Source organism: Bos indicus, chromosome 14 (genome assembly GCF_029378745.1).
Source record: "Bos indicus isolate NIAB-ARS_2022 breed Sahiwal x Tharparkar chromosome 14, NIAB-ARS_B.indTharparkar_mat_pri_1.0, whole genome shotgun sequence".
NCBI lineage: Eukaryota > Metazoa > Chordata > Mammalia > Artiodactyla > Bovidae > Bos > Bos indicus.
Window position 1 is genome coordinate 56300965 of NC_091773.1, and position 12281 is coordinate 56313245.

A 12281-nucleotide genomic window follows, 5' to 3' on the forward strand; every position below is an offset into this window, starting at 1 on the left:
AATAAATTAAGTCTGGGACATAATACAACATGGTTTATTATAGCTAACAATACTGTGTTGTATAATTAAAAGTTGCTAACAGAGTAAATCTTAAACATTCTTATAAGAAAATAAAAATTTATAACTATGATGATGGATGTTCAACTTATTATGGTAATCATTTCACAATATACATATACATTTATCAAATAATTATGCTATACACCTGAAACTAATATAATGTTATATATCAATTATGGGCTTCCCTGGTGACTCAGCAGGTAAAGAATCTGCCTGCAATGCGGGAGACCTGTGTTCCATCCCTGGGTTGGGAAGATCCCCTGGAGGAGGGCATGGCAACCCACTCCAGATTCAAACATGACTGAGCATATTTTCCCCTTAGTCTTAGTCCCTATATAAATTATATCTCAATTAAAAAAAAAAAAAAATATATATATATATATAATAGCTTCTATATTTTGAGTGCCTGTGAGGGTACTATACATATATTATTACTAATTCTCAAAACAACCCTGAAAAGCTGGTAATATTCTTGTTTTATAGAAGAATAAGACTGAAAAAACTTAAAGAAGTTAAATAATTTTCCAGGTCAATAGACAATAAAATCTTAGAAATAGGATATGAAGCCAGTTCTTACTCCAAAGCATGATCCCATTCCACAAGGCCAAAGATGATAAATGGATTCAAGTCATATGTCAAATTCTATCTAAGAGTAATAACTTGGAGGATTGATGCTGAGAAGTACTCTGACACTGTTCTGAAGCTGAGTAGCAAAAGATCTTGCATAATTAATGATGCTGCCACTGGTGCAGGAGGACCTAAATTTAAGACCCCATGTTTGCCATTTGAAAACAGGATCACACTATTTGTAAGATTCAGTTACCTCTCCATGGCTTCAAATCTCATGCCCGTTAGTCTCTTGACTCTGTGACTTCCAGGGAACTGTCTTCTCAACTCCTGAAGACAAAACTAAAAAAGAAAAAAATTATAAAAAGACTTGACGGACAGTAATTACACTACATATACTAAATGATCTACAAGGAATGCCTTTCATAGTCTTCAGTGTATCTTCTTAAATAATTTCATTACTGAGATCTAATGACATAAATGAAATTAATCAGTAATGAAAAATGGAGTGAAAGAACAACTGTGAATTTATAGTGAGGACAATAGTGAGTTCTCAGAAACTAGTCAAACTCTTAACTAAGAAAATGAGATTATGGGATCCACTAATAACTCTTTGAATACTATCATATCACTCCTCCTTAAAAACTGCTTCCATAATGAATCAAGCCCATCTTAACTAACTACAACAGTTTACTGGCCTTTTCTTCCTAACAACTGCATAAGCAGTCTCTAGATAAAAATTAAGCTCTTTGGTAGTACACTGAAGTCTCGATCAAATATTATTAACACTTTAATTTTGCCTTGTTCAAATAATATATTAATCAATCACCTTGTCACAATACTTGTCCTGATTTAAGGCCATAAAATACAGACACAGTATCAATGGAGTACCAATCTTCTTTTGGCAGATATTCATAATTCACCCATCAACTCAACTAAACAAATAATCAAATATTTATTGAGCATGAGAGATTATAAGAGTTTTAGAAATGTTAAGGATGATAAAAATGATCCTTTCTAGTGCCCCAAAACATGTGATTAAAAATGCATTTAACTAATGAACAGATTATTAATCATAAGAAAATAAGTTTTAATATTATTTGGCATATAGCTTCAAAGTCTGTGTCTGTAAATTCTATAATAAAAATATTCAAGTTAATTAAAACTGAAAATGATGTTCAATTAGTTCTCTAATATCATGCAAAACTCATAGTACTAGTTCAGTCAAGCTAACTGTGCTGAAATTCTGAACCATTAAAAAAATACTGTTACAAAAAAAGTTATCTACTCACTTGATCTCCTACTTTATCAAATGGCATTTTGCTATACAAAAAATAATTTCAAAATCTTCTGCAAAAAATAAGCTGCCACCTCTTTGGTATTCAAAAGACTATGCCTCATAGGTTTTAAAGGTAATACAAAGCTTTTGTGGAATATTTTTTTATCATGGGCAACTCCACCAGAATAAATGTACTGCTAACATAAATTACAATGAAAAGGACAATGCCCATTAGACTTGTATATGTTATCCAGGTATTTCTACTCTCTGGTACTGTTTTTTTGTATTTCTTCTTGGCTTATGAGGAAGCAGCATGAAGGAGCACTAAAGAGGTCAGGATTACAAAACAGAAACCACTGCTTCCTGATTTATACAATAAATATAGTGATACTATGAAACAAGTCAAATTAAGAAATAATTATATAGATCAAATAAAGCATGCAAAATAAAAATAAAAATGATGTAAATCATTTAGAATAATGCCTAGCATATGAGTGTTTAAAAATATAGCTATTATTTTTCTTTAAAATTGATTAAAATTAAATTACAACTTACTTTCATAATGCATCAGGCCTCACTTAAATACCCCATGGAAAAGAAATGCAAAAAAGCAAAATGGCTGTCTGGGGAGGACTTACAAATAGCTGTGAAAAGAAGAGAAGCGAAAACCAAAGGAGAAAAGGAAAGATATAAACATCTGAATGCAGAGTTCCAAAGAATATCAAGAAGAGATAAGAAAGCCTTCTTCAGCGATCAATGCAAAGAAATAGAGGAAAACAACAGAATGGGAAAGACTAGAGAGCTCTTCAAGAAAATCAGAGATACCAAAGGAACATTTCATGCAAAGATGGGCTCGATAAAGGAGAGAAACGGTATGGACCTAACAGAAGCAGAAGATATTAAGAAGAGATGGCAAGAATACACAGAAGAATTGTACAAAAAAGATCTTCATGACCCAGATGATCACGATGGTGTGATCACTCACCTAGAGCCAGACATCCTGGAATGTGAAGTCAAGTGAGCCTTAGAAAGCATCACTACGAACAAAGCTAGTGGAGGTGAGAGAATTCCAGTTGAGCTATTCCAAATCCTGACAGATGATGCTGTGAAAGTGCTGCACACAATATGCCAGCAAATTTGGAAAACTCAGCAGTGGCCACAGGACTGGTAAAGGTCAGTTTTCATTCCAATCCCAAAGAAAGGTAATGCCAAAGAATGCTCAAACTACCGCACAATTGCACTCATCTCACACACTAGTAAAGTAATGCTCAAAATTCTCCAAGCCAGGCTTCAGCAATATGTGAACTGTGAACTTCCTGATGTTCAAGCTGGTTTTAGAAAAGGCAGAGGAACCAGAGATCAAACAGCCAACATCTGCTGGATCATGGAAAAAGCCAGAGAGTTCCAGAAAAGCATCTATTTCTGCTTTATTGCGTATGCCAAAGCCTTTGACTGTGTGGATCACAAAAAACTGTGGAAAATTCTGAAAGAGACGGGAATACCAGACCACCTGACCTGCCTCTTGAGAAATCTGTATGCAGGTCAGGAAGCAACAGTAAGAACTGGACATGGAACAGACTGGTTCCAAATAGGAAAAGGAGTACATCAAGGCTGTATATTGTCACTCTACTTATTTAACTTATATGCAGAGTACATCATGAGAAATGCTGGACTGGAATAAGCACAAGCTGAAATCAAGATTGCCGGGAGAAATATCAATCACCTCAGATATGCAGATGATACCACCCTTATGGCAGAAAGTGAAGAGGAACTAAAAAGCCTCTTGATGAAAGTGAAAGTGGAGAGTGAAAAAAGTTGGCTTAAAGCTCAACGTTCAGAAAATGAAGATCATGGCATCCGGTCCCATCACTTCATGGGAAATAGATGGGGAAACAGTGGAAACAGTGTCAGACTTTATTTTTCTGGGCTCCAAAATCACTGCAGATGGTGACTGTAGCCATGAAATTAAAGACGCTTACTCCTTGGAAGGAAAGTTATGACCAACCTAGATAGCATATTCAAAAGCAGAGACTACTTTGCCAACAAAGGTTCATCTAGTCAAGGCTATGGTTTTTCTGTGGTCATGTATGGATGTGAGAGTTGGACTGTGAAGAAGGCTGAGCGCCAAAGAATTGATGCTTTTGAACTGTGGTGTTGGAGAATACTCTTGAGAATCCCTTGGACTGCAAGGAGATCCAACCAGTCCATTCTGAAGATCAGCCCTGGGATTTCTTTGGAAGGAATGATGCTAAAGCTGAAACTCCAGTACTTTGGCCACCGCATGTGAAGAGTTGACTCATTGGAAAAGACTCTGATGCTGGGAGGGATTGGGGGCAGGAGGAGAAGGGGATGACAGAGGATGAGATGGCTGGATGGCATCACTGACTCGATGGACGTGAGCCTGAGTGAACTCTGGGAGTTGGTGAAGGACAGGGAGGCCTGGCGTGCTGCGATTCATGGGGTCGCAAAGAGTCGGACACGACTGGTCGACTGATCTGATCTGATCTGATGAGTATTTTAAGTCATGTTCTGTACATGTTGCTGCTGCTGCTACTAAGTCGCTTCAGTCGTGTCTGACTCTGTGGACCCATAGATGGCAGCCCACCAGGCTTCCCGTCCTTGGGATTCTCCAGGCAAGAACATTGGAGTAGGTTGCCATATCCTTCTCCAATGCATGAAAGTGAAAAGTGTAAGTGAAGTCGCTCAGTTGTGTCCGACTCTAGTGACCCCATGGACTGCAGCCTACCAGGCTCCTCCATCCATGGGATTTTCAAGGCAAGAGTACTGGAGTGGGGTGCCATTGCCTTCTCCGTCTGTACATGTTAGGATTTTCTAATAATTTTAAGATATACATTTAAAATATCTCAAAACAACATTTAACGTTATGTACAACATAAGCCATTTAACAACCCAAAAGACAAATCTGTTTTAAACTATATGTTTAACTCTATAATATAGTATAAACCACCTATTAAGTAAACTACCTTCACCAACTAATTTAACCTCTTCAGTGAAACTGGGATACTAAATATCTACTTTTCAGGATTGCTAAAAAGATATAAAAACATAATGTGTCCCAAAGTACCTAGTCCGTCCTACCAACTCAAGACTAGCACTAAAAAGCAGCTACAGAAAGCATTCACTACAAGCCACGTACTGCTTATACATACTTTGTGAAGGAAATTAAATATAACATAAAATATACTCACCAATGCCAAGTCATCCCGACCATAGTCGAGGGCTGCAATCATCACCTGTTCATATATGATCCAAACTAAATACACAAACAGGAAAAAACTGAATTTAATATAAAAATCTTACAACAGAAATTAGATAATGAATTTTTCTTGCTTCTGATATTTTAAAGAACATTATTTACAACTGAAAAGTGATTTATTATATTACATCTGGAATTAAGGAAAAAGCATCCTGAAATTTTTAGCAATGCATAATATTTTAATATCTTACCAGGTTAAAAAAAAGTCATTATTTAATAACTTTCCTGTTTTAAAAGATTCATTGTGAAATACATTTTTGATCTGCCCAGGACTACAGCCTTGTGAGCTTTAAAACAAAAATGTCTATTTGATAGCTTCACTACTACCAATAATTATAAGTCCCTCTAAAAATAAAAGTTATCATTCAGACTTCCTGAGAAGTATTTTAAACATTAATAAATCATGGATTGATATTAAGAGCAGAAAAATCATAATGGCAGGATTAAAAAAAAAAACTAAACTGTAAATGAAACATGTGCTGAGCATGAACATAATAGATTTAAAAACTTACTATCATCTCCAAGCTTAGAAGCATATTCACTAATTAATTCCTCTCCAACTTCCACAATTTGCTCACTATTTCGTGAGTTTTCTTCTCTCCATTTTCTCATTTTATCTCGCATTTCTGAAAAAAATAAGCTTGCAATTATATATACAAATATTTGATTAATGTCAAACAAATTGACAAGATGAAATCAACTTTCACCTTGTGTAAAGAAAATACACTCACACTAATGTAAAATCTGTGGTGTCTCAAATTTCATAAAGTGGAAAATCAATTTAACAAGAGCAACAGATCCTTTAGAAGACTGAAAATGCAACTGATATTACAGCTATCTTTACTATATGGCATTGATCTGCTACAAAGATCCTCTATCCTTTCAGGCAACTATGGATCATGATTTTTTGAGGTTACAATGTTTGGAATTTGACAAAAGCTAAGGATTATTTTTTCAGAAAACTGAATAATATTACACACTGAACTCTCAAAAAATTCAAAGTGCTCCACTGACTCAAGAATATAAAATTTTCATAATAAGGGTATCATATTAGGCTATCAGCACTGAAGGAACATTTATCACAAAACTCCCTTAAAACATTACTACAACAGTCCATATAACATACAAAATACAAGTACATAAGGAAATCAACACAGAAAAATTAAGACAAAGGAAATTTTTGCTTATATATAAAGAATAAAACGAATAATGTAAAGTAAGGTCAAAGGCACTAGCAAACAATGAAAGTTGAGAGAACAACTTTGCATGTTATAATACGATAGGGAACTCTGGAATTTCAAAGAACAGCATTTTGATAAAAGCAGAAATTATAACTGGGGGTGGGAGAGTACCTAATCAGAAAAAAAGATCCCTTTTTTATATAGTTAAGGTAGAATGAACTGTCCAATTCACCAGGTACATACATACTTTCTACTCTTACCTCTGAAAAATCTTACATATTCATATAAAGTTACCTTCTTCCTTCTACTGACACACATGTTGTATAGATTTAAATAGCTGATTTGAGTTGTTATTGAATGTTACTGAATACATGAGTTAAATTATCAATAACAATATGCTATTCTTCTAGAGAATAAATAAAAGAGAAACACGTGGGATTTTCACTACTTTTATATGTACAGTTCAAAGTCTACAAAAGAAAACACAAATAATCATAAGATGATAATAGACCCTACCTGAATTTACAAAAAAATGGTCTTATTAACAAGTGGAGACATTACTTTGCCAACAAAGGTCCCTCTAGTCAAAGCTATGGTTTTTCCAGTAGTCATGTATGGATGTGAGAGTTGGACTATAAAGAAAGCTGAGTGCCAAAGAATTGATGCTTTTGAACTGTGGTTTTGGAGAAGACTCTTGAGAGTCCCTTGCACTGCAAGGAGATCCAACCAGTCCATTCTAAAGGAAATCAGTCCTGTATATTCATTGGAAGGACTGATGCTGAAGCTAAAACTCCAATACTTTGGCCACCTGACGCAAAGAACCCATTCATTTGAAAAGACCCTGATGCTGCGAAAGATTGAAGGCAGGAGGAAATGGGGACAACAGGAGATAGTTGGATGGCATCACCGACACGATGGACATGAGTTTGAGTGAACTCCGGGAGTTTGTGATGGACAGGGAGGCCTGGTGTGCTGCGATTCATGGGGTCGCAAAGAGTCGGACATGACTGAGCGACTGAACTGAACTGACTGAATGTGCTAAGGGACTGGGAAATTGCCCAACACACCTAGATTAGGGGGAGAGGGCAAAGGAAAGGAAAGCAGTTTCTACTGGACATTGCAAAATGGAGCTCAGGTTAATTCTTCATTTATATAACCCATTACAGGGGTGGGGAACATGTTTCTCTGTCAAAGACTTCTCCTAGAGACCCTGAGAAAAAAAAATCTGAAGCTTCAGTCACCAGAAGAGGAAAAATTAAGAGAGCAGGGTAAAATAGGGAAGAACAAACCTGACTCCATATTTGATCTGTTCCGTTTAGTTTAACCTTTGTATTCTATTGCTTTTTTTACAAGTTAAGAATGCTGCATAATGGGAACAGTGCCTGGCGCAAAGTACTGAAATATATGTTTAATATGTCATTTAGCATATAGACTAATACAGTAATTAGAGCTAGGTGTAGATGATTACCCACAGAAGACATTAAATCTTTTTCAAGCTCTTTGAAGCTGATGAAACCTCTGAACCAACTTTTTCCAGAAATATGTACATGTTTAAAAACATTCTTAGGAAAAAAAAAGAAAAAAAAAAAAAAACATTCTTAGGGATGTTCAAGTGGGAGGGGCCATGGGTAAACCTATGGCTGTTTCATGTTGATATTTGGTAGAAACCAATCCTTCAATTAAAAACAAATACATTTAAAAAAATAAATAAAGAGAAAACACACACACACATTCAATTTTGCATATGATTTCAGGACATTCACAGACCACATAACATCTATGTCTGCATCAGTCAGGAGTCTATTGAACTCAGGATTCATCATCACCAATAACAAATTAATAAGAGGGCTAAGAAAAGGACTACTGGGGACATCAAAAATTAAGGAGCAAACGGATGTAGAGAATGCAGCAAAGTTCTGAAAAATAATAAGAGAGCCTAATGCTATTAAGAAACCAACAAAAGAATTGTTCAGAGGGAATGATCTGCAATGACAAATGTAATAGATGTACAAAACAGATACATTAGACTGGGCATTAGATCTCTCTAGAAATTTTACTGAACTAATAGAGTACTGAAACCAATTTGTGGTTGTTTGACTGAATAAAGAGAAGTAGAGACAGTGAGAATATACAACTAAAATCCCCTCATTTTCAATAAATTATTTTTTCAAATACTCATTCAATGCCAATTATAGGCCAGGCTTTGTGCTAGGCATCCTACCCATACTCTGCCCAAACCCCCTATTCTCAAGAGACCTGACTTGACTATACCCTCCTTCAACTCTCTTTCCCACCTGCAAATTCCTCTATATATTTAATAATAAACATCAGTAACTTTCAACTGGCTGAATAAATAAACCATATACCTACTTTTTTTTACAGAGCCCAATAAAGACTAAGAGTTTTAGTATATGTCTTTTATAAATATGTGATAAATTTTCCTATTACAAGAATCACACGAATCTTTGAACTAACAATTTCCATTACTTAAATTAATGATGGTATTCAATGGAATTCTTAAAAGACACAGGTCAACTGACACTCCCTCCTGCAAAAAATTGAAACAAAAAACTATCCCTGAGGGTCCTCCCATCACCCTCTTGTTACCCTAAGTCTCTGAAAGAAAAATCTATAATATTCTTTTCCTATAAGTGCCCTAAAATACAATTTTAATTCTACTCATTAATTATAAATGAGCAAATGGTATACTGTTAAGTATACCATCTAAGATACTAAAAAAATCATTCCAACACTAAAAAAATTACTTTAGTCTTTCTTTGTGATGATTTGTTAACATTCTTATATATATGTATGTGTATATGTATAATTTAGCCACACCAGGTTAGTTGCATCATGCAGAATCTTCTTTTTTTTTTAAGTTGAGTATGCAGGATCTTTGGGGCTTTTTTTTTTTTCTTTTGGTTGTGGCTTGTGGAATCTTTAGATGCAGCATGCTCACCCTTAGATGAGGCTCATCAATAGTTCCCTGATCAGAGATCAAATCTGGATCCATGGCATTGGGATCACAGAGTCTTAGCCACCAGACCACCAGGGAAGTCCCTAATGTTCATTTTTAATCCTACTAATAATTCATTTAGTCAACAGATTACTGAATTCCTCCAGTATGTCACCCTCTAGAACAAGAAAGGCCTGGGTCTTCTCTTCATTCTAGGAGAGACAAAATTTTTAAATGTAACACAATTGGTAAGTATTTCAATAGTATGAGGATACATAGTTAAAAGACCAAGGGTAAATTTTGTTGCTTTTTTGTTGTCTTTTTCTTTTAAACTTTGGTATGGGGATAGGAATGGGAGGGGATGGGGAGTGGGGGCGGGAAGGGGGGCGGGAAGGCTCTCTGAAGTATGAATGTGACTTTTGAGCAGAATTCTAAGAAATCAGATAGAGTATAATAGGTAGAGTATAAGACTAGAAGAAGGAGGTAAGAACACTTTGATCAGAAGGAATAGCTTATGTCCAGTCTTAAGACAAGAGGAGCATGGCACATAGGGAATTCAACAAAAGCCAGCATGGCCAGATCAAAGAGTAATGGGGGAGAATGGAGTGAAGTGAAGTCGCTCAGTCGTGTCCGACTCTTTGCGACCCCATGCACTGTAGCCCACCAGGCTCCTCAGTCCATGGGATTTTCCAGGAATGAATACTGGAGTGGGTTGCCATTTCCTTCTGCAGGGGATCTTCCTGACCCAGGGATCAAACCTGGGTCTCCTGCACTGTAGGCAGACACTTTACCATCCGAGCTACCAGGGAACTGGGAGAGTAGCTTAAGATAAAGCTGGAGACACAGGCAGGAGCCAGATCATTTTTTTTTTTATGTTATTTAATAGTTTAAAAGCACTTCAACATATTTTTTCCCTTTTGTTCCTCAACAAACCTGTGAAGTAATTATTTACTCATCTAAGTAATTATGTCACTCATCTTTACAATATCCAGAGTGTAAGGTCTAAGCTACTCAGTTAAATCACCTCGACTGCATCTACTCGTTTCCTATGTGTCTACACATGATATTATCATCTAGGAAATTTATGTTGAACATACCTTCAAAATAGCACTTTCAAAAAAACCATGAACTATTTGAAACATTTTTTAAAAGCATTAAAAATAATAGCCACATAGCTACTGAAAAGAATATATCCTGACACAGCCTTTTAAAACTACGTTTTTACAAGTCTATCTTTCTCCACCAGATTATGAGCTCCCTAAAGGTAGGGACTGTGTGTTACTTAATTTGGTATCGTCAAGATCTAGCACTAAGAACATAATACTTCAATAGATTGCCCAGTACAGGTAGGAACACAGTGGTTCACAGTATGCTAGAGGCCACAAAACCAATAATAAATCACTTAATTAGTTGCAGAATAAAGGAATTTTGCCATTTAACATTATTGTTCACAACTTTCAATATTCGAGAGATTTACTAGACACTGAACAACCAATACAACTCTCAGTCCACATGTCATTAGGCGTTAATAAAATATTTTAAATAAATAACATCATTGAAATATCCCAACAAACAAGCTACTGAAGTCTACTGTGAAACGCTGGATATATAAACTTCAATTACACAAATTCCATGCCTTAGAGAAACTCAAGGTTCTTTTCTTAAGCATGCACTCCTCCCACTCAAGATTTTAAGGGAAAATCTCTTTCAGAATTGGTTCAAAGTTTGACTGCTTCAAAATTTAAAGCCAACTCCACCTCATTAAACGAGAACTTATTTCACCTTCAGAAAAGGAATTACTGGCAGGGAATAAGAAGCAAGTTGGGTCGTGTGTGTAAATTCGTCTTGAGGGGAGTGGGACAGGGGATCATTTTAAAAGGGGGGAAATCAGAAACCCAGTTTTGAAGAGAGAAGGGAATGTCAACTGGCAGGGGAAATAATCAGATATGTTTACGGGTTTTCCAAACACTTTACTACACAGAGTTGTTACCCCTTACAGAGTATTTGAAGGACCTTTACAGGCCCTGGATTTCTCGGCTGTAAAGACGCTTCAGCGGGCAGCTATCCCGCCTCCTCCGCGCCGCCCAGCAGCCACAGGAAAAGTGTGACAGCCGCAGATCCCGGTTGCCTTATAGATGAAGCTGCCCTTGGCCGCTGGGTGGGCGCAGTGGTAGGCCGGTTGGTCACTCAGTCAGTCTACCGACCCAAGCGGTGAGGACCACTGCAGACTCCAGTCAGAGGCCGAACCAAGGAAGGGGTCAGCCTCCACCTCCACCTCCACCTCAGCCAACTACCTCAGCTATCACCCCAGCTCGGCCGGACTAGAGCCGAAGAGAGAACGGAGAATCCAGGTCTCCGAGGGCAGCAGGTACTCCCGAACCGCCTCCTGCGGCTTTCGGTCTCTCCGCGGCCACCCCGCCCGCAGTTACCTTCCCAAGTGACATCGTACAGCTCTGACACCTTCGCCATCTTCTCAGAACCTGGAGGTGGCTGGGTGAGGGGGCGGGGAGACGTGGTCACGCGACACGATACCAAGCAGTGGCGAATTACGACACCAGTTCTCATTGGCCGAGGGAGCGAAGGGGGCGGGATCCGTTGCGCACGTGCACGCGGCTCTAACTTAGGGCAGTCGGGGAACTGGGCGGAGCGAGCTGGGCGGCGCGCGGCGCGCTGGGACTGTGAGGACACCTCGGCGGAGCCGCTGGAGCCGGCTTGGCTTGAGGTGTGTGTTTTACCATGACTTAACAAAAGCTGGGTTGTTTTCTTGGTTTTTGTTTTTGTTTTTTTTTTTTTTTTTTTTATGTATGCCATCCCCGGTTTTTCATTTTTTTCTACATGGGTGCTTCATTCTCTGCTCACTCCCTAATCAGTACCTTATTCTCTTCATGACCTGCTGCAGTGCAGCATTCTGCTCGAATCTCTCATCTGTGCCCAACTTTACTCCTTCAGTGAAGGGATTTG

General features: G+C 37.5%; 1 protein-coding gene across 1 annotated transcript in view; it reads right to left on the bottom strand.

The window, feature by feature from the left end:
• EMC2 (ER membrane protein complex subunit 2) overlaps positions 1-11865 on the bottom strand; it is a 52115-nt gene extending 40250 nt beyond the window's left edge. The window contains exons 1-4 of the mRNA XM_019973924.2: positions 11750-11865; positions 5696-5809; positions 5116-5180; positions 884-969 (exon numbers count right to left, since the gene is read on the bottom strand). Of these exons, the coding sequence (XP_019829483.2) occupies positions 884-969; positions 5116-5180; positions 5696-5809; positions 11750-11789 (305 nt within the window). The 5' untranslated portion in view covers positions 11790-11865. The remainder of the gene's footprint in view (positions 1-883; positions 970-5115; positions 5181-5695; positions 5810-11749) is intronic.
• Between the last annotated feature and the right edge of the window lie 416 nt (positions 11866-12281).